The sequence below is a fragment of the Cetorhinus maximus genome, chromosome 34, assembly GCF_964194155.1.
Source record: "Cetorhinus maximus chromosome 34, sCetMax3.hap1.1, whole genome shotgun sequence".
Lineage (NCBI taxonomy): Eukaryota > Metazoa > Chordata > Chondrichthyes > Lamniformes > Cetorhinidae > Cetorhinus > Cetorhinus maximus.
Window position 1 is genome coordinate 10572804 of NC_135912.1, and position 24390 is coordinate 10597193.

A 24390-nucleotide genomic window follows, 5' to 3' on the forward strand; every position below is an offset into this window, starting at 1 on the left:
CGGTTTAAGTATAAGTATACTCACCTCATTCTTTGTTAAACTCACAAAAACCTGTCTGATTGGTTCTTTATGACCACAGTACGTAAACAGTTAAGTACACACTAAATTGGCAAGGAGATGCTTATTGAAAACGAACAAACCTGTTGCGGTCAAACGAAGGGAGGGAAACCCCTCCTTATCTGGTCGTAACCCTCAGAGGATTTCCCCTCCCTAACACAGGCATAGAAACTAATCCCAATGCCCTCTGCTGCGACCATGGGTTAAAACCCACTGATACGCAAGGTGCGGAGAGACCTTTCATAGGAGCAGAAGGAGGCCATTCAGCCCCTCTAGCCTGTTCCACCATCCAATCATATCATGGCTGGTCTGTGGCTTAACGCTATGTCCACTCAGTCGAGTAAGAAATCAGTTAGGATCGAACAGAATGGCGGGACAGGCTTGAGGGGCTGAATGGCCTCATCCTGTGGCTCAGCCATTCACAAGTTAAACTCTTTAGTTTTTAACCAGGATCTGACTGGTGCTCTAATGTCAAGGGCAATTACCACTGGATGAGCAGCCTAATCTCAGCGAGTACCACCTGGTAAGATCTATTTGGTATTCAAGTAATACAAACCTTCCAACAAGGCTCTAAAGAAACCAGGACTTCAAAGAAGAAGTTGAAACTCTTAATTCTTTAGATGTCAACGGTGAGTAGCAGGGGCTACCAGCCTCATCTGAGTTTGAAGATTGTGTGTTAATCATCCCTCCCGAGAGCTGGCCAGATTCCAGGCTGACCCTCCATGTGCGATGACGCTTTAAACCAAGGTCACACCTCCTCTCTCTCTCTCTCGGGTGGATGTAAAAGATCTGATGGCCACTATTTCCAAGAAGAAAAAGGCAGTTTTCCTGGGTCAATATTTTATCCGACACCCAACAGATTACCTGGTCAAAAATCATACAACTTTTTTTCTGGGAGACTGCTATGTGCAAATTGGCTGCTGTGATTCCTGCAACAGTGCCTGCTCTTCATAAAGCACCTCATTGGTTGCCAAATTGCATTGGTACGTCCTGAGGTGGTGAAAGGCGTTATACAAATGCAAGTTCTTCTAACGCAAACATCTCCCTGACGTTCGGCTCCCAGAACATCTGCACATGATGCTGCTGAAGGCCAAACAGCCATCACTATGATATTCCACTGCCTGGCCTATCCAGTGGTTCTCGGTGGGCAGCTTTGGCTAGAATACGGAAGGGGTGCCCTGGGCCGAAACGTTCAGCCATGAATGGACCACCAAATTTCCTGCCCAGTGCGGTACTGAGCTTACATAACCCCTGACTCGATGGTGCATTAACCAAACCCGGCCTGGGCACAGTTAGGAACCCGCCATCAGCCTCTGTCCTGCAAAGGGGTGCCCACGAGATACCCATCTGATAGCGGGGCAAAGGACAGAACCAAAAATGGCCGTAAGGCCTCCTGCAGTGCAATAGCCCCCCCCCCTTCTCCTGAATCAGAACCCCTTCTTTATACCTTTGAAGCTAAACCTGTACAACTGGAGCATTAACAAGGGATTAAAAGGAATGAGATATTGTAACACAGATAGAGATAGACAGATTGCAAACATGGCTTCACAATTCACCACCCTAGTTCTTCCTTACTGGACTACGACAAAATTCCCTGGAAATCTGATTAAATCACTCCCTAATCTTCTAAGTCTTCAAGATATTAAGGGTAGCTGGTAAGGTAGGTAGAAACTATTTCTGTTGCTGGGGGTGGGGGGGCGCGGTATTGGACAAGGGGACATAGTCTAAAAATTAGGGCCAGACCTTGTGGAGTGAAATTAGGAAACACTTCCACAAACAAAGGATCACAGAAGTTTGGAACTCTCACCCGCAAACGGCAGTTAATGCTGGATCAATTATTAATTTTAAATCTGCGATTGATAGATTTTTGTTAACCAAAGGGTCAAAGGTCAGTACACAGAGTTAGGTCGCAGGTAAGCCAAGATGTCAATGAATGATGAAACAGGCTTGAGGGGCTGAATGGCCTCCTCCTGTTCCCAGGTAAGTCTGTAGAATCAGGCAGCATAGTGTCTTGTCGTTGACCAAAGAAAACTCCCTTCCATGATTGGACAGAGCCTCCCTAAAATCGACCCAAAAATAGCCGCTCACGTTTCCAAAATGGCGTCACCATCTCAATCTTTGGCGTTGTGAGCGAGTGGCCCAAGGCGAAGGCCGGGTCTTCTCGTCATCTCCGAGGCGCGCCGTTCGACCGCGTGTTCAGGAGAAGATGGCCGGGTCCAGGAGCCGGAAGGACTGCACGGTGGCTCGGAACTGCTCCAGGGTCCAGAGCTGGGGGCTGCTGGCCGACGTCCCGGCTGCCTGGGTAGAGGTACCTCCTGTACTGCTGCTGAAAGGGCTGGCGATGGGACAAAGAGAGAGAGAGAGAGGGAGAGCCACGGTTAGAGAAAAACAACGGCCCCAAGTACAACCACAAGAGCTTTGGCGCATCAAATTAGCTCGAAAGCAGGTGGCGCAGCCAATCACATCATGCTCTAGGTACTGTGGTGGGTGGCCATTTAGTGCACAGAAAGATCCCACAAACATGCCCCAGTTGAATGGCCAGTTTGTCTGCCTTTTGGTGAAGGGAAGATTGCTGGGCGAGGACACTGGAGAGATCTCCCCTTCTCTTCTTCAAACAGAGTCCTGGGATCTTTCACATCAACCTGAAAGGCCTTGGCTTAACATTCATATAAGTTCAAACATGAATTGGGTAAGGTTTCTTTCAGAAAATTACGTTCTGGGATGTAGGAGTAATTTGAGACATGGATGTGTGGCAAGTGTAGAGTGTTTGGACGGAAGAGGGCTCTGTGGATCCCTGGTTCCCAAAGATGCCAACCACTGGGATTGCAGAGATTGCAGAGCTCTGAGATTCAGAGGGATCTGGCTGTCCTAGTGCATGAATCACAAAAGGTTAGTATGCAGGTACAGCAGGTAATTAGGAAAGCTAATAGAATATCATCATTTATTGTGAGGGGAATTGATTACAAAAGTAGGGAGGTTATGCTTCAGTTGTACAGGGCATTGGTGAGACCACATCTGGGGTGCTGTGTACAGTATCGGTCTCCTTATTTAAGGAAGGATGTAAATGCGTTGGAAGCAGTTCGGAGAAGGTTTACCTGGAATGGGTGGGTTGTCTTATGAGGAAAGGTTAGACAGACTGGGCTTGTATCTGCTGGAGTTTAGAAGAGTAAGAGGTGACTTGATTGAAACATATAAGATCCTGAGGGGTCTTGACAGGATGGATGTGGAGAGGATGTCTCCTCTCGTGGGAGAATCTAGAACTAGGGGGTCACTGTTTAAAAATAAAGGGTTGCCCATTAAAAACCGAGATGAGGCGAAATGTTTTCACTCAGAGGGTTGTGAGTCTTTGGAACTCTCTTCCTGAAAAGGCGGTAGAAGCAGAGTCTTTGAATATTTTTAAGGCCGAGGTGGATAAATTCTTGGTGAGCAAGGGGGTGATAGTTATCGGAGATAGGCGGGATGAAGATTTCAGGTTACCATCAGATCAGCCATGATCTTACTGAATGGCGGAGCAGGCTCGAGGGGCTGAATGATCTACTCCTGACCCTTGTTCGTATGTTGCTCACCTCATGTCCCTGTCTGTTTGACTAATTGATCGAGAGTGATCACTATGATAATCAATAGCGGAATTGTATCCCGTCCTGTGCACGCTTCTCGTGACCAATGTGCAGGAAGTGGTGGGGAAACTTCTAGAAACAATTATTCGGGATAGAATTAACAGTCACTTGGAAAATGTGGATTGATTCAGAACAGTCAGCATGGATTTGTGAAAGGAAAATCATGTCTAACTAACTTACTGGAGTTTTTTGAAGAGGTAACAGAGATGGTTGATGAGGGCAAGGCTGTTGATGTGGTTTATATGGACTTTCAAAAGACGTTCGATGCAGTGTCACACAACAGACTTGTGAGGAAAGTTATAAGTCATGGAATAAAAGGGACAGTAGCAACATGGATACAAAATTGGCTGAGGGGTAGGAGACGGAGAGTAATGGTTAATTTTTCAGGCTGGAAGAAGGTTTGTAGTGGAGTTCCCCAGGGGTCGGTATTGGGACCCTCACTTTTCCTGATGTATATAAATGATCTAGATCTTGGTGTGCAGGGGACCATTTCAAAGTTTGCGGATGACACAAAACTTGGGAGAATTGTAAACTGTGAGGAGGACAGTGTAGAACTTCAAAAGGACATTGACACATTGGTGGAGTGGGCAGATAGGTGGTAGATGAAGTTCAATGCGGAGAAGTGTGAGGTGATGCACTTGGTACAAAGAACATGGAAAGACAGTATAAAATAAAGGATACTATTCCAAAAGGAGTGCAGGAGCAGAGAAACCTGGCATAAGTCATTAAAGGTGGCAGGACAGGTACAGAGAGCTGTTTCTAAGCAGGCAGTATTCTAGGCTTCATTAATAGGGGCATAGAGTATAAGAGCAGGGAGGTTTTGATGACCTTATATAAGATGCTGGTTAGACCTCAGCTGGAGTTTTGTGCACAGTTTGGGACGCTACACTATAGGAAGGATGTGAATGTATTGGAGACAGTGCAGAAGAGGTTTACGAGAATGGTTCCAGGGATGAGACACTTCAGTTATGAGGAAAGATTGGAGAATTTGGGACTGTTTTCCTTGGAGGGCTGAGAGGAGACTTGATAGAAGTTTTCAAAATCATGAAGGGTCTGAACAGAGTGGACAGGGAGGAATTGTTCCTGCTCGTAAAAATGGATCAAGAACCACAGGGCACAGTTTTAAAGTACAGTTTAAAAGATGCAAACGCAAGGTGAGAAAAAACTTTTCACACAGCGAGTAGTTAGGGTTTGGAACGCACTGCCTGGAAGTGTGGTGGAGGCAGGTACAATTGAGGCATTCAAGAAGGCTTTGGATGATTATTTAAAGAGAAACAATGTTCAGGGTTGTGGGGAAAAGGCAGAAGATTGGCACTAAGTTAAAATGCTCAGGTATCCGGTGCTGACACGATGGGCCGAATGGCCTCCTTCTACACCGTAACAATTCTATGAGCTCCATTATCATTATATCACGCGACTACCAGGATGACGGACAGGGATCTCGGTCTTTTTTCCCATGTAGCAATCCCCATCTTTCTATGATCTGAAGGATGGCACTTGGGCAGTACAGGGAAAAGAGCCATGAGACCCATCGGGGATTTGAGTAACAGGGAAATCGGGAGAAACTTGGGTTTTTTAGCCTCTAGAGGAGACAATAAAAAACTGTCCAGGGTAAGGGGTAGGACCAGATAATTAGTTTAAATTAAAGTGCAGCAATGGAATGAGGACATGTGGGTTCAAACTGGTTAAAAAGTCATTTTAGGACAGAGTTAAAAAAATTCTTCATAAAATGAATAATCAAAGTGTCAAATAAACTTCCAGATGCACTTGCGTAGCCTGGAATTATTTAAGAAACATTTAAATGGAACAAGTGGGCGGTAGGGAGTCTTTAGAATTACCCTGGGTGGGAGGATCAATGGCTCTAATAATTACAGAAACAGGAAGTTATTATGGTAAATGGTAAAAGAACTAGAGGGGAGATGGAGAGAATTATTATTTTATAAACCCCGGCGAGTTATTGTGATCTGGAACAGGCTGCCTGAAAGAGCGAGGGAAGCAGATTCAGTCGGGACTTTCACAAGGGGAGACTGGAGGAATTTGCAGAGCAACAAGGCGAGGGTTCCCCCGATTGGATAGCTCTTGTGGACAGCTGGCATAGGCACAATCGGATGATGCCTGGAACGCCCAGGGGTGGCACTGCAGGTCCCAGCTCAGCTATGCTGGTGATTGGCAAGGAACCTTGCGGAGTTAATATTGCAAATCCTGTGACAATTGAGTGCATGGCTCTTGTTGTGAGATTAAGAGCAGCAGCTGATACTAACTGGGGAACGGATGGAGCACAGATATCAGAACCAGTTTCCACTCGTGGGTGGGGGAACTGTGTAGAAGGGAAAAGTAGATGTCTTATGTTATACAGGGCTTTTCTGAATAAACCTATGCTGAAGACAGACTGGCTCCAGCTTTGTCCTTTACCAGATTCGTACTTAACACATTAACATTTAATGCGTTTGGTTCACAGTACAGTATCTTTAGCATGGGGGAAGGAGCTGCAATAAACACATGCAGCTACTAAGCTTGAATTGTTGGCATGTGGCATCACTGGCTAGGCCAGCATTTATTGCCCATCCCTAATGACACCCCATCCACAAACATTCACTTCCTCCACCACCGACGCACAGTAGCGGCAGTGTGTGTATCTACAAGATGCACTGCAGTAACTCACCAAGGCTCCTTCAACAGCATCTTCCAAACCCACGACCACTACCACCTAGAAGGACAAGGGCAGCAGACACATGGGAACACCACCACCTGGAAGTTCCCCTCCAAGCCGCTCACCATCCTGACTTGGAAATATATCGGCCGTTCCTTCACTGTCGCTGGGTCAAAATCCTGGAAATCCCTTCCTAACAGCACTGTGGGTGTACCTACACCACAAGGACTGCAGCGGCTCAAGAAGGCAGCTCACCACCACCTTCTCAAGGGGCAATTAGGGATGGGCAATAAATGCTGGCCTAGCCAGCGATGGCACGTCCCATGAACAAATTTTTTAAAAATTGCCCTCGAGAAGGTGGGGGTGAGCTGCCTTCTTGAGCCGCTGCAGTCCATGTGGTGTAGGTACACCCACAGTGCTGTTAGGGAGGGAGTTCCAGGATTTTGACCAAGTGACAGTGAAGGAACGGCCGATATGTTCCCAAGTCAGGATGATGTGCAACTTGGAGGGGAACTTCCCGGTGGTGGTGTTCCCATGTGTCTGCTGCCCTTGTCCAACTAGGTGGTGGTGGTGTTGGGTTTGGAAGGTGCTGTCTAAGGAGCCTGGGTGAGCTTCATAAGCCCGGATGGGGATTAGTTACCTCCCCAGCCCTTCTCCTTAGCTTGCATAAAGGTTATAGTCTAACCAGTTAGTGATAAAGGTACCTGATTACTGTTGGATCGTTAAATGTGATGAGAATATCGGTAGAATATTGAGGGAGCCTGAACAGTGCCAGGTGGATAGCGACTGTATTTCTGGCCTGTAAAGAGAAAAATAGAAGACAAAGCAAACTAGAATTAAATCACATTGTTCACAACCTCAGTTTGATGGTCACTGTGGCTGTGACTACTTGCTGCACTTACTGGTTTTACCTCCAAACTTGACGATCCAATGCTCTACTGACCAGCCTCCTACCTTCTACTCTCTGTAAACTTCAGATCATCCAGTTCTCTGCTGTCCCATATCCTAACTCGCACCAAGTCCCGTGCACCTACTGCCCTCCTGTGTTTGCTAATCTATATTGGTTCTCAGTCCAACAATGTCTCCATTTTAAAATTCTCATCCTCATTTTCAAATCCCTCCATGTCCTCTTCCCTCTCTCCCCATCTCTGTAATCTCCTGCAGCCCCTTCAACCCTCCGAGATCTCTGCGCTCCTCCGAGTCCGGCCTCTTGAGCATCCCTAATTTCAATCACTCCAGCATTGACGGCCATGCCTTCAGCTGCCAGGGCCCTAAACTCAGGAATTCCCTCCATAAATCTCTCCACCTCCCTCTCCTTTATATCACTTCTTAAAGCTTCAATCTTTGTCCTAATATCTTCGGTCTGTCGGTATCAAATTTAGTCTGGTAACACTCCTGTGAAGGGTTTTACGAGTCAAAGGTGCTATATAAATGCAAGCTGTTTCTGTAATAGGTTTGAGACAGAGATGGGTGAGGAGGTTCTTGGTTCTGACCCCTGCCCCCATCACGGCTCCCCACCCCACCAATGCCGCCCTTTTGTGTGTTGGTGCGCGTTGAGGACTGGTTTCTATCACTCCATGATGCAAAGTGCTGTACTACACCCAAGACTGGCCCCATGAGCAGGTGTGTGTTGGCAGACAGCAACCTTAGGAAGGATATACTGGCCTTGGAGGAATAGCAATGTAGTGCTACCATCCGATTAGGTACCATTAACATTTAAATAGAAATACCTCATTTTACCAATAGAGCTACACCACAATATTTCACTTTCTTTAAACAAAACAAACTTTATTGTATATAAAAGAATTTAAATAACCAAGCACTATTAACTTAATTTGGTTTATAACTACTCATGCACTCTTTCTTCCCCCAAGAACTCTCTTATAAGACACATCATTCTTAAAAGTTATTTCCTTCTGTAGGGATCACCCATAACTATGCCACAGTTATCTGGAGAATTCCCCTCAGCTCCAGCTATTCTCAGAAGGAAAACTTTCATTTACCATCTCTTGACTGTGGGGTCCTCAGTCCCTTGTTCTGGCCACTTTTCAATGCTTGCAAGCTATTTCAGCTGATTAGTTTCTTTTCCACAAGACTCTGTGAGGACCACTGTAGGTTCTCCCATTATCTTCAAACTAGGCAATCTTCCAGCTTCTTGTTCCCTCACAAGGTTTAAACTGAGATTAAGCCACATCCTCATGGTAAATGATGACGTTAGTGTTTTACTCCGCTTACAGTACCAGTCTGTCTAATTATCATTTACTTTGGCTATCTTTTCTCGGTAAACTGCAAACCATACGAGGTCCATACTGCAACTAAAAACTCTCTCAGCAAACACCCAGATAAATTGAAACCAGAGAACCTTCCTAAGCTCTACCCATCTCCATGACGACATGGCCTGCTATGGGCTGTCCTCAAACCGATCTTTAGATTAATTTTTCCTCATTTACAATTTCTTCTTTGCTTTGGTAAATTAATAGGTTTTACAGCCTCAGGTTTTATTGGATGCTCTTAAACTAATTTGGCTCTAATTCCCAAAACAAAAACATCTCTCTCTCTCTCTCTGGGCTGCCATTACTGCAAGCTTTGCTAACATCATGTCTCCTGCTCCCCAGCTAAGGAAGCCCCACCTTTCCGACTGTTAACCTCTTAAGTCAACATGGCCCCCAACCTTTCAAGTGTAATAAACTCTAAGCTTGCTTTAATTGCATTTATTCCATTTTCTACAGTTTAATTTTGATTTCAACTTTAATTCCTAAAACTTATAATTATATACTAAAACACATGATTCATATACTAGATATTCACAACAGTATATTTACCAGAACGATACCTGGAATCCAAAAGGTTGCATTACAAGGAGAGATTACACAAACTAGGGTTGTATATCCTGGTACTTAAGGGGTGATTTAATTAAAGTTTTCAAAACCTTAAGGGGGACTGATAGGGTAGATAGAGAGAAGCTATTTCAGCAGGTTGGGGGGTATTGGACTAGGGGGCATAGTCTAAAAGTTAGAGCCAGACCTTTCAGGAGTGAAATTAGGAAACACTTCTACATAAAAAGGGTTGTAGAAGTTTGGAACTCTCTTCCACAACTGGCAATTGATGCTAGATAATTGTTCATTTTCAATCTGAGCTTGACAGATTTTTGGTATCCGATGTGACGGGGTGAAGGTGGGTACATATGAAGTTAGGTGGCAGTTCAGCCATCGTCTCATTGAACAGTGGAACAGGCTTGCATGGTTAAATGGCCTATTCCTGTTCCTAACACATGCCACACACACACACACACACACTGCCAACCCTCTGTGAGTCAGAGAGACTGGGCACCTGGAGTGTGGTTTGGATGTCCGTCGACTGTCCCCAAGTACCTCAGCCAAGCGGCCAATTTTCCAGTTATTGAACTATGGAAGGAAGCGCCTCAGTAGAACCCAACTGTACCCTCGCCCAATGTCCACTCTCACCCACTTTCCAACCCGGGCCGGTGCTTTAGCCAGCAGGACTGGCAGCTAAATTGCCGGGAGATTCTGCGGACCGTGCATAGGAGTGGAACTAATTGGACTGCTCTATCAAGGAGCCGGCACAGGGTGGAGGGGGTGGAGGAGCAGAGGGACCTGGGGGTGGAAGCGCACAAAACGTTGAAGGTGGCAGAATAGGTCAAGAAAGCAGTTACTAAGGCAAACGAGACCTCGGGCTTTATGTATAAGAGGCATAGAGTACAGAAGCAAGGAGGTTATTTTAAACCTGTATAAAACACTGGTGCTGCATCCAGTCCTGGGCATCGGAATTAAAGAAGGAAGTGAAGACATTAGAGAGAATGCAGGAAAGATTCATGAGAATGGTTCCAAGGATTAGAGACTTCAGTTAGGTGGATTGACTGGAGAGGTTGGAACTATTCTGCTCGGAGAGGATTTTGAGGAGATTTGATGGAGGTGTTCAAAATCATGAGGGGTCTGGACAGAGCAGATAGGGAGAAACTGTTCCCAATGGTGAAAGGATAGAGAACGAGAGGGACACAGATTTGAGGTGATTGGCGAAAGATGCAATGGAGACAATAGGATACATTTTTTCACACAGCGAGTGGCTAGGATCTGGAATGCACTGTCTGAGAGTGTGGTGGATGCAGAGTCAATCGAGTGGTTAGGATCTGGAATGCACTGTCTGAGAGTGTGGTGGAGACAGGGTCAATTGAGTGGTTAGGATCTGGAATGCACTGTCTGAGAGTGTGGTGGAGACAGGGTCAATCGAGTGGTTAGGATCTGGAATGCACTGTCCGAGAGTGTGGTGGAGACAGGGTTAATCGAGTGGTTAGGATCTGGAATGCACTGTCTGAGAGTGTGGTGGAGACAGGGTCAATTGAGTGGTTAGGATCTGGAATGCACTGTCTGAGAGTGTGGTGGAGACAGGGTCAATCGAGTGGTTAGGGTCTGGAATGCACTGTCTGAGAGTGTGGTGGAGACAGGGTCAATCGAGTGGTTAGGGTCTGGAATGCACTGTCTGAGAGTGTGGTGGAGACAGGGTCAATCGAGTGGTTAGGGTCTGGAATGCACTGTCTGAGTGTAATGGCGACAGGGTCAATCAGTGGTTAGGATCTGGAATGCACTGTCTGAGAGTGTGGTGGAGACAGGGTCAATCGAGGCTTTCGAAAGGGAGCTGGATAAGCAGCTGGAAAGAGAAGACTTTGCAGGGCAGTGGGGAAAAGACTGGGGAGTTGGGTTTGCTTTAGCAGAGTGCTGGCAGACATGACAGGCCAAAAAGCCTCTTTCTATGGGGTATGATCACACACAATTAGTGCGGCCATTCAGCTGGTCTCTGCTGGACCGCATGCTCCACAGCAGCAATATTCTACGGAAGCTGAGGCCCTGGCTGATATTAGCTGGCCTGCCACAGACCCACAATTAAATTTGGGACCTCCCTGCTTACTGCCAATGCTGGGAGAGACCAAAAACCAAACATCTACTGCTCATGGTCTTATTTAAGCAGCCAGCTCGGAGATACTGTCCCGTGTTCCTTAACCACGCATTGCCAGCTCGTACCCTGGTGATCCGGCCGTCTGCTACTGACCTGCTCGTTGAATTTGGCCACTCGCTGCTTCCCGGAGAGGAACCAGGTGCTGCTGGAATCCTGCAGTGCAATCTGGTCACTGCTGACGGACTCCACACTGAGGATCTCTGTGCCCTCCACTCCTGTTGCCTCATTACTGCTCGTGATGTCAGCAAAGTGGTACCTGACAACATAAATCACCGCTGATTCCGGATCAACGACCTGCATTGACATAGCGCCTTTCACATCCCAAGCCGCGTCACCGGAGCGATATCAGGCAACAAGCCCCTTTAGGGGATGTTACGGCAGATGACCAGACGTTTGTCCCAATCCCAGTCCAGCAAGAAAATTCCACCCAATCCCAGTCCAGCAGAGAATTCTATCCAATCCCAGTCCAGAAAGAGAATATCACCCAATCCCAGTCCGGCAAGAGAATTCCACCCAATCCCAGTCCAGCAAGAAAATTCCACCCAATCCCAGTCCAGCAAGAGAGAATTCCACCCAATCCCATTTCTACAACAGAGAATTCCACCCAATCCCATTTCTACAACAGAGAATTCCACCCAATCCCAGTTCAGCAGAGAATTCTATCCAATCCCATTCCAGCAACAGAGAATTCCAGCCCAGTCCAGCAAGTGTGAATTCCACCCAATCCCAGTCCAGCAAGTGTGAATTCCACCCAATCCTAGTCTAGCAAGAGATAATTCCAGCCAATCCCAGTCCAGCAACAGAGAATGCCATCCAATCCCAGTCCAGCAAAGAATTCCACCCAATCCCAGTCCAGCAAGAGATAATTCCAGCCAATCCCAGTCCAGCAACAGAGAATTGCACCCAATCCCAGTCCAGCAGAGAATTCTATCCAATCCCATTCCAGCAAGGGAGAATTCCAGCCAATACCAGTCCCATTCCAGCAAGTGTGAATTCCACCCAATCCCAGTCTAGCAGAAAATTCCGCCCAATCCCAGTCCAGCAAAGAATTCCACCCAATCCCAGTCCAGCAAGAGATAATTCCAGCCAATCCCAGTCCAGCAACAGAGAATTGCACCCAATCCCAGTCCAGCAAGGGAGAATTCCAGCCAATACCAGTCCCATTCCAGCAAGTGTGAATTCCACCCAATCCCAGTCTAGCAGAAAATTCCGCCCAATCCCAGTCCAGCAAAGAATTCCACCCAATCCCAGTCCAGCAAGGGAGAATTCCAGCCAATACCAGTCCAGCAAGGGAGAATTCCAGCCAATCCCAGTCCAGCAAGTGTGAATTCCACCCAATCCCAGTCTAGCAGAGAATTCCACCCAATCTCATTCCAGCAACAGAGAATTCCATCCAATCCCAGTCCAGCAAAGAATTCCACCCAATCCCAGTCCAGCAAAGAATTCCACCCAATCCCAGTCCAGCAAGGGAGAATTCCAGCCAATCCCATCCAGCAAGGGAGAATTCCAGCCAATCCCATCCAGCAAGGGAGAATTCCAGCCAATCCCAGTCCAGCAACAGAGAATTCCATCCAATCCCAGTCCAGCAGGTGAGAATTCCAGCCAATCCCAGTCTAGCAGAGAATTGCACCCAATCCAGTCCAGCAAAAGAGAATTCCACCCAATCCCAGTCCCGCAAGGGAGAATTCCATCCAATCCCAGTCCAGCAGGTGAGAATTCCACCCAATCCCATTCCAGCATGCGAGAATTCCACCCAATCCCAGTCCAGGAAGTGCCATGACAGATTGTTCCCCCATCCCACTAGGAATAAAATTGATTATATCACAATCTTCCCGATAAATGTGGCAAATCCCAGCCCTTCAATCCTGTTGGGTATCTGAATGACTCTGGGTATATCCAGAGGCCTTTAAAACTGCTTCCCTTTCCAATGCCGCTGCCCTGTGGCCCTAAACGCCTTCACTGACATTTCTCCACACGCAGTTCTCACCCCTCCCTTCCCTCACGCCGTTCCCTCCCTCCCGGGATTGGGGCCCAGTGATATTTCGCTGGTGCCGTTCTGGACAGACGCCACTCAGAATCACCGAATTGTTCCACACACTGACCTGGCTGCCTCCTGGTCGGGCACCTGAATCTGGTGTTCCAGCAGCTCGATGATGATGCTCTGGTCCGTCCCGCTGTGGATAAATACTTCCTGGTTATCCGGGATCTCACGGATTTCACTGTAGAGGAAGAGGGAATCAAAAAAATGGTGTTTTGTAACACAGTCTTTTAGAAGGAACTGTACACAAAAAGCAGGACAAATCCAACCTGGCCAATTACCGCCCCATCAGTCTACTCTCCATCATCAGTAAAGTAATGGAAGGGGTCATCAACAGTGCTATCAAGCGGCACTTGCTTAGCAATAACCTGCTCACTGACGCTCAGTTTGGGTTCCGCCAACGCCACTCAGCTCCTGACCTCATAACAGCCTTGGTTCAAACATGGACAAAGGAGCTGAACTCCCAAGGTGAGGTAAGAGTGACTGCCATTGACATCAAGGCAGCATTTGACCGAGTGTGGCATCAAGGAGCCCGAACAAAACTGGAGTCAATGGGAACCAGGGGGAAAACTCTCTGCTGGTTGGAGTCATACCTAGCACAAAGGAAGATGGTTGTGCTTGTTGGAGGTCAGTCATCTCAGCTCCAGGACATCACTGCAGGAGTTCCTCAGGGTAGTGTCCTCGGCCCAACCATCTTCAGCTGCTTCATCAATGATTATAAGGTCAGAAGTGGGGATGTTCGCTGATGATTACACAATGTACAGCACCATTCGCAACTCCTCAGATACTGAAACATTCCATGTACAATTGCAGCAAGACCTGGACAATATCCAGGCTTGGGCTGACAAGTGGCAAGTAACATTTGTGCCACACAAATACCAGGCAATGACCATCTCCAACAAGAAAATGTCTAACCATCACCCCTTCATGTTCAATGGCATTACCAGCACTGAATCCCCCACTATCAACATCCTGGGGGTTACCATTGACCAGAAACTGAACTGGACTAGCCATATAAATACTGTGGCTACAACAGGTCAGAGGCTGGGAATGCTGCGATGAGTAACTCACCTCCTGACTCCCCAAAGCCTGTCCACCATCTACAAGGCACAAGTCAGGGGTGTGATGGAATACTCTCCACTTGCCTGGATGAGTGCAGCTCCAACAACACTCAAGAAGCTCAACACCATCCAGGACAAAGCAGCCCCGCTTGATTGGCACCCCATCCACAAACATACACTCCCACCATCACCGACGCACAGTAGCAGCAGTGTGTGTACCATCTACAAGATGCACTGCAGGAATTCACCAAGGGTCCTTCGACAGCACCTTTCAAACTCACGGCCACTACCATCTAGAAGGACAAGGGCAGCAGATAGATGGGAACACCACCACCTGGAATTTCCCCTCCAAATCACTCACCACCACCTTTGCAAGGGCAACTAGGGACGGGCCATAAATGCTGGCCCAGCCAGCGAAGCCCACATCACGAGAATGAATTTTTAAAAAAGGCACTAATTTCAGTATTTTTGCTTTCAGTGTGTTTTTTTAATGGATATCCATTCAATGTCGCTGGCTGGGCCAGCATTTATTGCCCATCCTTAGTTGCCCTTGAGAAGGTGGTGGTGAGCTGTCTTCTTGAACCGCTGCAGTCCCTGTGGTGTAGGTACACCCACAGTGCTGTTAGGGAGGGAGTTCCAGGATTTTGACGCAGCGACAGTGAAGGAACGGCCGATATATTTCCAAGTCAGGATGGTGAGTGACTTGGAGGGGAACTTCCAGGTGGTGATGTTCCCATGTGTCTGCTGCCCTTGTCCTTCTAGATGGTAGCGATCGTGGGTTTGGAAGGCCCTGTCAAAGGAGCCTTGGTGAGTTGCTGCAGTGCATCATGTAGATGGTACACACACTGCTGCTACTGTGCGTTGGTGGTGGAGGGAGTGAACGTCTATGGTGGTGGATGGGGTACCAATCAAGCAGGATGCTGCTTTATCCTGGATGAATGTCAAGATTCTCGAGTGTTGTCAGAGCCGCACCCATCCAGGCCAGTGGAGTGTTATCCATTATTGGATGGCACCAGGGGTAATTAGGGTTGGGTAGTAAATGCTGACCTTGCCAAGGATACCAAAATCTAATGAATGAATAAATAATAATAAACCACATTCCTGGTCTTGTGCCTTGCAGGTGCTGAGGGTGGTTAGGGCAGTCAGGAGGTGAGTCTGTGCTGAGATTACCCAGCCTCTGACCTGCTCTTGTAGCCACAGCATTTACATGGTGGGAGCAGGCGAGTTTCTGGTTGATGGCGACCATTTCCCCAGGATGTTAAGAGTGGGAGATTGGGGAACCTCACCTGAAAGTGGGGGAACCCCCCTCCTGCTTGTTACCCAGGTCAGAGCACCCGAGCAGGGACAGTAGTTAGGGAGTGGGTCAGGTTGAGCTGTGATGCCCTCCAAAGTCAATCAGCCCAGCTGGCACTCACCGTCCAGACTCTCACACGCAAAATAGGCTGGAGGGATGACTGGCCGATTCCAGCAAGAGTCAGCACCTTCAAGTGGAATGGGAAGGGTGCTGGGTGGGTGGGTCGGGGTTGGCGGGGGGGGGGGGGTGGTGGAAGGGGTGGTGAAATGGAATGGAAAAGCGGGGGCTTTCAGTAGAACCCCAGAGGCAGAGGGTTACAGCCGTGCATCCTCAGCAATGTTGCTGTGAGAAAAAACGCAAACAGATAGAAAATTAGGCAGCAGCAGGGTACACCCCCATACTCTAAACGCCAGCACCTTCCTTACCTGACATCTATCGAATGAGGGGGGATAATCGCCGAGAAAGAGCCTCCAAACAGGGGTCGAGAGGGGTCACCGTTGGTCGCCATATCCTGGAACAAGGGAAAGGTTTATGAACAGGATCTTAGTTGTACAGAATATCAATATTGTTGAAAAGAGGGATGTGTTGCTGAAGCTTTTCATCTGGCACTCATCAGGACAAACCCAAGAATGCCAAATTTCAAACAATCACAACAACTTATACTACAGGAGAACAGGAAACTGATCGGTTGGTGATCAGTTGGCAAGACAACTCTGATTGGCTGAGACTTTGCCCTGGAGAAAACAACAAGCAGTTATAGGCTCACAAGGCTCTCATAACATGGCTCATTTATACTTGCTAGAAGTACATACATTCACACACAAGGACCCTTTCTCAACAAACAAGAGGATAAATATTCAAGCCATGCGGGAGTATGGGGTGTCGCGAGCTCCCTGTTGCTTTCCCAATGGTAATACCTCAGCCAATCAGAGTTGAGCTACCAACCAATCAGCACCTTTGTCATGTAGTAAAAATAGTGGTGATCATTTGAAATTTGGTATTCTTGTGTTTGCTCTGATGAGCACAGGATGATAGCTTTCAGTGACGTGTTTCTCTTTTCAGCAATATTCAAGTTAAAGGTTCACATCTTACTTCAAACAAGGGGTTAGATACAGAGTAAAGCTCCCTCTACACTGTCCCCATCAAACACTCCCAGGACAGGGACAGCACGGGGTTAGATACAGAGTAAAGCTCCCTCTACACCGTCCCCATCAAACACTCCCAGGACAGGTAAAGCACGGGGTTAGATACAGAGTAAAGCATCTCTTCACTGTCCCCATCAAACACTCCCAGGACAGGGACAGCACGGGGTTAGATACAGAGTAAAGCTCCCTCTACACTGTCCCCATCAAACACTCCCAGGACAGGGACAGCAGGAGATGGATACCCAGTAAAGCTCCCTATAGATGTGGTCAAATTCCACAGGGGTTTTCCTGGCAGTGATTTCCACTGGAGTACTGGGTGGGGGAGGTGGTGGGGGGCGGGGGACAGGGGTGGTATTTCCCAGCAGTGACTCCCACTGGGCTATTGGGGGAGGAGGGTTAGTCCACTGGCAGAGACTCTCATTGGGATACACAGGCTCGCATTAGGGTTGGGGCAATCCACTGGCAGTGACTCTCTCTGGTGTACACAGGGTCCACTCACAGTGACTCTCATTGATTACATGGTGCTCATTGGCAGTGAATCTCACTGGGATACTGGCAGTGACGCTCCATTGTGGAACAGGACGTCACTGGTAATGACTCTTCTCTGAGCTACAGGAGGTCCACTGGCAGTGCCAATCACTGGGGTACACGTAGTCTACTGGCAGCGCCTCATGGAGTATTAGGCATCATTGGCAGTGACTCTCCTCTTGGGTACAGGAGCTCCACTGGCAGTGTCACACACTGGGGTTCATGGGGTCCATAGCAGTGACTCTCTCTGGGGGTCCACTGGCAGTGGCTCTCACTGGGGAGGGGGGGGGGGGAGGCACTGGCAGTGACTCTCACTGGGCATGGTGGAGGGGTTCCACTGTCAATTATACTCACTGGCTGTGGCATGCATTGGACGTCTACTGGCAGTGACCAGTGACTCTCTCTGAGGAACAGGGAGTCCTCTGGCACAGAATTTCAATGGGGTACATGCAGGTTTTACTGGCAGACTCTCACTGGAGTACATGGCATCACTGGCAGTGATTCTCCAATGACGTACAGGGCATCACTGGTAATGACTCTCCTCTGGGGTACAGGTGGTCCACTGGCAGTGCCAGACAATGGGGTTCAGGGGGTCCACTAGCAATGACTCTGGGGGTCCAGAGGCAGTGATTCTCTCCAGGGGTCCACAGGCAGTCACTGATTCTCTCTGGAGGGTCCACTAGCAGTAACTGACTCACTCCAGGGGAGGGGTCCACTGGCAGTGACTGGCTCTCTCTGGGGGGAGGGGGGGGTCCATTGGCAATGGCTGACTCTCTCTTGGGGGGGTCCACTGGCAGTAGCTGACTCTCTCTGGGGGTCCACTGGCAGTGACTGACGCTCTCCAGAAGAGGGGGTCCACTAGCAGTGACTGGCTCTCTCTGGGGGTTCCACTAGCAGTGACTGACTCCCTCTGGTGGGGGGGTCCACTGGCATCACCCAGTGGAAATGCCTCAGCCCTGGGCACCATCACGTGCCCCAGTCTCCCGGAATTCCTCACCCCCCGAGTTGGCAACAGTCTTTGGCGCTCCCTGACTGGGCCTCAGATCCTCGGGCAGGAGCCGTCTCTGGCAGCAGGGACGCCGGTGATGGACCTGGATCTGTCAATCGATCTTTGAGGGGCCGCGAGGGAAGCGCGCTATTACCGCCCGATCCACCGCACGCCAGCCGCTCCGGGACAGCAGATTCCGGAAATACCCGAACCCTCAGTCCCGAGCGGGACCGGAAATACCCGAACACGGCCCCGAGCGCCACCGGAAATACCCGAGCAGGACCGGAAATACCCGAACACAGCCTCGAGCGTCACCGGAAACTCCCGAACACGGCCCCGAGCGCCACCGGAAACTCCTGAACAGTGCCCCGAGCGGGACCGGAAATATCCGAGCGGGACCGGAAATATCCGAACCCTCAGCCCCCAGCGGGACCGGAAATACCCGAACTCTCAGCCCCGAGCGCGACCGGAAATACCCGAACACAGCCCCGAGCGGGACCGGAAATACCCGAAACATCAGCCCTGTGCGCGACCGGAAACACCCGAACCCTCAGCCCCGAGCGGGACCGGAAACACCCGAACCGTCAGCCCCGAGCGGGACCGGAAACATCCGAACCCACAGCCCCGAGCGGGACCGGAAACACCCGAACCGTCAGCCTCGAGCGGGACCGGAAACACCCGAACCGTCAGCCTCAGGCTCTTGGTCGCTTCACACGAACAACAGCAACTACAACAACAACCCAGAGCAATAACTCCCCAAAACACTTCAGACCAACACGGACAGGGAGCAATAGAGGGGATTTTAGAAATTCCAGAGTTTCAGGCACCCTTGGCAGTCATGAAGGTAAAATAATTTTCATCACAGTTTCTGTTTTATTGTGAAGTAGGTTTGTGACTAAATTACACTTGGAGTCAAATAGCCTGTGGGCTTTGACTGATGGAAAGGAGCTGGGTGCTGGGCAGAGTAAACCTGGCAGCTGGATTAGCAGGGACGGTGCGAAGGGAATTTGCAATTTTTAGATAAACGCCAGGAGATTTGGATTTCAGAGAGATTTCAGTCTGTTTACAAGTCGCCAGATAGGCGAGGCTAAGGAATGTGTTTACTTTTCCCAAAGGTGACTGACAATATACAGCGGCAACATGAAAGCTTTTATATTGTGGGGAAGATACCGTTTGAAAGGCGTGTGAAAGAATAGAATTTACTTATTAAACATTAGAGAGAAACATACATAAAGGAGAATGAGGCCATGTGTCTTGTGAGACCGAACAGAAGTCTGTGAAATAGCCTTGATGAAGCCTCCAGTATTGGTGCGTACGTCTGCTGAAAGTGAAATGTGGGATTTCACTGTCCAGAGTATTGTGTTAATTTGCTGGACCTGCTTAAAATCTAAAATCTAATTTTGGACAGTTGTCTTAAAGGGGGTGTAACTGGGAGTCAGGTTAATTAGGAATTTTAAGAGTTATTATAGTAATAATTTGTAGTCTTATGCATGTGCTTGAAATCTTTTGTTGATAAATATTTTAATAAATTTTTTTAAAAATCTCTAAAAGTCTCGGTGGACTTATTACTTCTGAATTCAGTGCACGCATCGTGAAATAAATACAAATTGCAAAACCGTTGTGATAGCGCGATCAAGTTTCAGTCGTGGATTTAGTCCACCTGGCACACATCATCTGCCGCGCCATAACACTGGCCGACCTGTGAGAGCGGGAAACCAGGAGGAACTAGCTCCCGAAATCTCAGAGATACAGGATAGTGCCCCGGGAGCAAACAAAGGACGATGGGCTTGAAAACCGGGACAGTTGGTCACCCTTTTTTCAGTCGAAAAGATCCACCAAAACACAGCTTTTACAGGCCGTCAGGACTCAGCTTAAAGTCTCAAAAGAGATGAAACTACTCCCATGACAACCCCGGATTCTTCATGGGAAGCTCCGGCCCAAATTCCACAACGGTGGAATCGGGGGGGGGGGAAGGGCATTGTTAAATTGGATCCAGCACTTTCTAACCAACAGAAGACAGAGAGTGTTAGGTGTGTGATGGGGAAGCATCCTCTCTGAGTGATATTCCCTCTGGAGGGTCCCAGGGAATTGCATTGGGACCGTTACTCTTCATGACAGACATAAACCACCTTCCCAAACACTTACAAAAACTGGGTGCGACTATTTGCAGTTGACCGTGTGGTTTACACATCAAGTTCATTTCAATTCACTGCAAAATGATCTTTTGAATTGCAAGAATGGCAGAACCAATGGGAGATTGCATTCAAAGCCAAAAAATCCTATGGCATGTGCCTCAGCAACAAGGAAGGATTCACTAATAGATAACTTTCAGTCCTGTAATCAAATTCTCCAACAGGTAGATACACAACCGTACCTGGGAGTTCATCTTAAAAACAACCTTCAATGGGGGTTCTACATTCAGCAGATAACATCCAGAGCAAACTGGGCTCTTGGATTTCTGAGGAGGAATCTTTGGTATTGTAGCAAAAAATATCAGAGTTATAGATAACCAAACACTTGTTTGTCCAGCCCAGGAGGGTACAAGTTGTGGGAGATATAAATAAGATTGAAAGATGGGCTGTGTGAGTCAGTGTGGGGAATATGCCAGAGCCACATTCTGGATCCCAGATTTGGGATGGGAATCACTCCAGCAAAGGAGGGAGAAGATTGGACTGACCGTGTTGTATAAAAGAGGGAACAGGCTGGTGGGAATCGACAGGAACAATACCTGGTGCCCCCCTCCCGGCAATGACAAACCACGGGGCAGCCCATCCCCACAAACTACAAAGACCATTTGCTTCCAAGACTGTGTATCAACAACCTTTCTTCCCAAGGACAACCCCACAGTGGAACAAGTTGCCAAAGGAAATCATCACAGCCCCATCGCTGGAAATTTTTAGAATATTTCCATTTAAACTTTTCATTACCAGGTCGACCATCTCAGCAGGTCATGCCTGGTTTAGTTAGTGCTACCCATAGAACTGCCGGGCGGAATGTGGGTATTAATCTGTGATGCCGACACACACAAAGTTGAAACAGAAGGAGTGCAGCATTTTTGGAGGCTTATGGGGCTGGAGTGGATTAGAGAGATGCTGGGGGTGGGGCAGGGTGCAGTGTGATGTGAGGCCATGGTGGGAATTTGAAAACCAGGATGAGAAATTTAAGATGAAGACATTGCTTAACTGGGAGCCATTGTGGATCAGTGAGCACCGGGGGTGATAGGGGAACAGGACTTGGTGTGGGTTGGGACACGGAGCAGCAGAGTTTTGGATGACCTCTTTCTACAGAGGGTAGAATGTGGGAGAGCAGCCAGGAGTGCGTTGGAAGTCGAGTCAAGTGGTAACAAAGGCGTCAATGACTGTTTCAGCAGCAGATGAGCTGAGTCAGGGGCAAGGATGTGCAAAGTTACAGAGGCGTTAATGTTACACCCTGGTTCGAATAAGGCTGCAAGGAAAGGCCCAGCAACTATAGGCCAGCCAGGTTTACTTTCAGTTTTTCGAAACTATAATCCAGGACAAAATTAACACTTGGATTATGGAGTAATTAAGGAAAGCCAGCAATGATTTGTTAAGGCAAATCATGTTTAACTTGCTGGAGCTCTTTGAAGAGGTAAGAGGGAGGTTTGATGAGGGCAATGCTGTTGATGTGGACTTTCAAAAGGCATTTGATACAGTGACACACAACAGACTTAAGATCAAGCTTCTATGATCAAGATCATATGATCTTAAGATCAAGATTATAGGTCATGGAATAAAAGGGTCAGTAGCAACTTGGATAGGGAATTGGCTGAATGACGGGAAACAGAGTAGTGGTTAATGGATGTCTTTTGAAATGTAGGGAAGTTTGTCGTGGAGTTCCCCTGGGGCTGGTGTTGGGACTCTTGTTCTTCCTAATATATATTAATGACCTACACTTGGGTATACAAGGCACTACACCCAGATAACACTACACTTGGAAGTGTTGTGAACTGTGAGGAGGGTAGTGAGAGACTTCAAGAGGACATAGACAGGCTAGACGAATGGGCGGACATGAAGCAGATGAAATTTAATTCAAAGATGTGTAAAATGATACCTTTTAATCGGAAGAGTGAAATCAAATCGAGGGGTTCGGGGTGGTTTATATATAGAATAACAGATACCCAGGAGCAAGTTACAGACTGGAATCTAATCGAGGGGTTCAGGGTAGTTTATATATAGAATAACAGATACCCAGGAGTGAGTTACAGTCTGGAATCTAATCGAGGGGTTCGGTTGGTTTATATATAGAATAACAGATACCCGGGAGTGAGTTACAGACTGGAATCTAATTGAGGGGTTCGGGGGTTTATATATAGAATAACAGATACCCGGGAGTGAGTTACAGACTGGAATCTAATCGAGGGGTTCGGGGGTTTATATATAGAATAACAGATACCCAGGAGTGAGTTACAGACTGGAAACTAATTGAGGGGTTCGGGGTGGTTTATATATAGAATAACAGATACCTGGGAGTGAGTTACAGACTGGAATCTAATCGAGGAGTTCGGGGTGGTTTATATACAGAATAACAGATACCCGGGAGTGAGTTACAGACTGGAAACTAATCGAGGGGTTCGGGGGTTTATATATAGAATAACAGAGACCCGGGAGTGAGTTACAGAGCAGGATTTGCCAGTCCTGCCAGTGATGGGCAGCGTGGTGGGTGACACTGGAAAATTCAGCTTACGGTCAACAGTCAGGTTCCTGCCTGTGTGAAAATGATTTGCAACTTTCCGCTCCCGAGTTTTCTGGTTCGGTTTTGCCCGCCGCACCCTGTTAGGAACCAGATTTGCATGGCTTTGCGTGTCGTGAATGCTCATTAAAACCAGCTCACTGGAATCGCATCCTCGTTCCAAATCAAATGGCCACGCTGGAGGCTAATGGGACCATCGTGAATCACAACCGGGTATGACGGACATGCAGCTGGCGAACTGCACTTCACTCACACCCTCAAGGTTTGTGGGCGCAGCGCTCGCCTACCCCTCACTGCCCTGTGCTCGCCGTTACTCCAACTCCGTGCTAAGGCTGCTTAGGCAAGGCCGGCGGGAAGGCAACGGTGGGATGGTGTAGTTTGTAAGGCACAGACTGGACTGGGAGGGAGGGGATGAGAAGACAGAGGTAACGGACGGGGCTGGAAGACAGCGGGGGTGAGATTAGGCAGAGGCTAAGGAAGGGGATTGACAGAGACACATGACACTGGAAGGGAGTGGTGGGGAATGCCTGGGGCCCAGGGGGAAGGAGTGGACAGAGACACATGACACTGGTGGGGGATGGGGGGAGGGGAATACCTGGAGCCCAGGACGAAGGAGTGGACAGAGACATATGACCTGGGGGGGGGTGCGATGTGGGGGGAAGAAAGAGGGGGCATAAGTGTGAGACAGTCCTGGGGCTGTGTGCACCACATAGTCGGGCCCAGAAAGCAAAGGCAGTCCTGGGTCAGTGTGCACCATGATATAAGGTTAAGCCTGGCACTCGTGTCCTGGTCCCAGTGCAGGCCTGACCTTCCTGTGTCAGTCATGGTGTGCAGGATGTGGTCAGTCCCTCACGCATCTCGGTTCTGGGGGTTGGTAGCTTGGTAATGGGCCACAGATACATTCAATCTTTTGAATTAGGAGCAGGAGTAGGCCACTCGGCCCCTCGAGCCTGCTCCACCACTCAATACAATCATGGCTGATCTGAATGTAACCTCAACTCCACATTCCTGCCTACCCCCGATAACCTTTCACCCCCTTGTTAATCAAGAATCTATCCAGCGTTGCCTTAAAAATATTCAAAGGCTCTGCTTCCAGAGAGTTCCAAAGACGCGCAATCCTCTGAGAGAAAAAATTCTCCTCATCTCTGTCTTAAATGGACGACCCCTTATTTTTAAATAGTGACCCCTAGTTCTGGATTCTCCCACAAGAGGAAACATCCTCTCCACATCCACCCTGTCAAGACCCCTCAGGATCTTACAGGTTTCAATTAAGTCGCCTCTCACTCTTCGAAATTCCAGTGGATACAAGCCTAACCTGTCCAGCCTTTCCT

At 48.3% G+C, this 24390-nt stretch overlaps 1 protein-coding gene across 2 annotated transcripts; it reads right to left on the reverse strand.

The window, feature by feature from the left end:
* Positions 1-588: 588 nt before the first annotated feature.
* rangrf (RAN guanine nucleotide release factor) lies at positions 589-18555 on the reverse strand. Of its 2 annotated transcripts, none has more exons than XM_078533823.1 (6): positions 18504-18555; positions 16114-16199; positions 13398-13514; positions 11389-11551; positions 7029-7123; positions 589-2392 (listed from the first exon to the last, which is right to left on the reverse strand). In XM_078533823.1, the coding sequence occupies exons 2-6, from the start codon at positions 16194-16196 to the stop codon at positions 2254-2256; spliced, it is 597 nt and encodes a 198-aa protein (XP_078389949.1). In that variant the 5' UTR covers positions 16197-16199; positions 18504-18555; the 3' UTR covers positions 589-2253. The 2 variants fall into 2 exon arrangements, with proteins under 2 accessions (XP_078389949.1, XP_078389950.1); XM_078533824.1 differs by having other exon boundaries at positions 18378-18534.
* Positions 18556-24390: the final 5835 nt, after the last annotated feature.

What these genes read in the sequence shown, in the direction of transcription:
- rangrf (XM_078533823.1), bottom strand. Translation starts at nt 16,196, where the DNA reads ATGGCGACCAACGGTGACCCCTCTCGACCCCTGTTTGGAGGCTCTTTC. An exon ending in CCTCATTCGATAGATGTCAG is followed by an intron (nt 13,515 to 16,113) that starts GTAAGGAAGGTG and finishes CTTCCTCTACAG; the next exon opens with TGAAATCCGTGAGATCCCGG. An exon ending in TGGCCAAATTCAACGAGCAG is followed by an intron (nt 7,124 to 11,388) that starts GTCAGTAGCAGA and finishes TTCTCTTTACAG; the next exon opens with GCCAGAAATACAGTCGCTAT.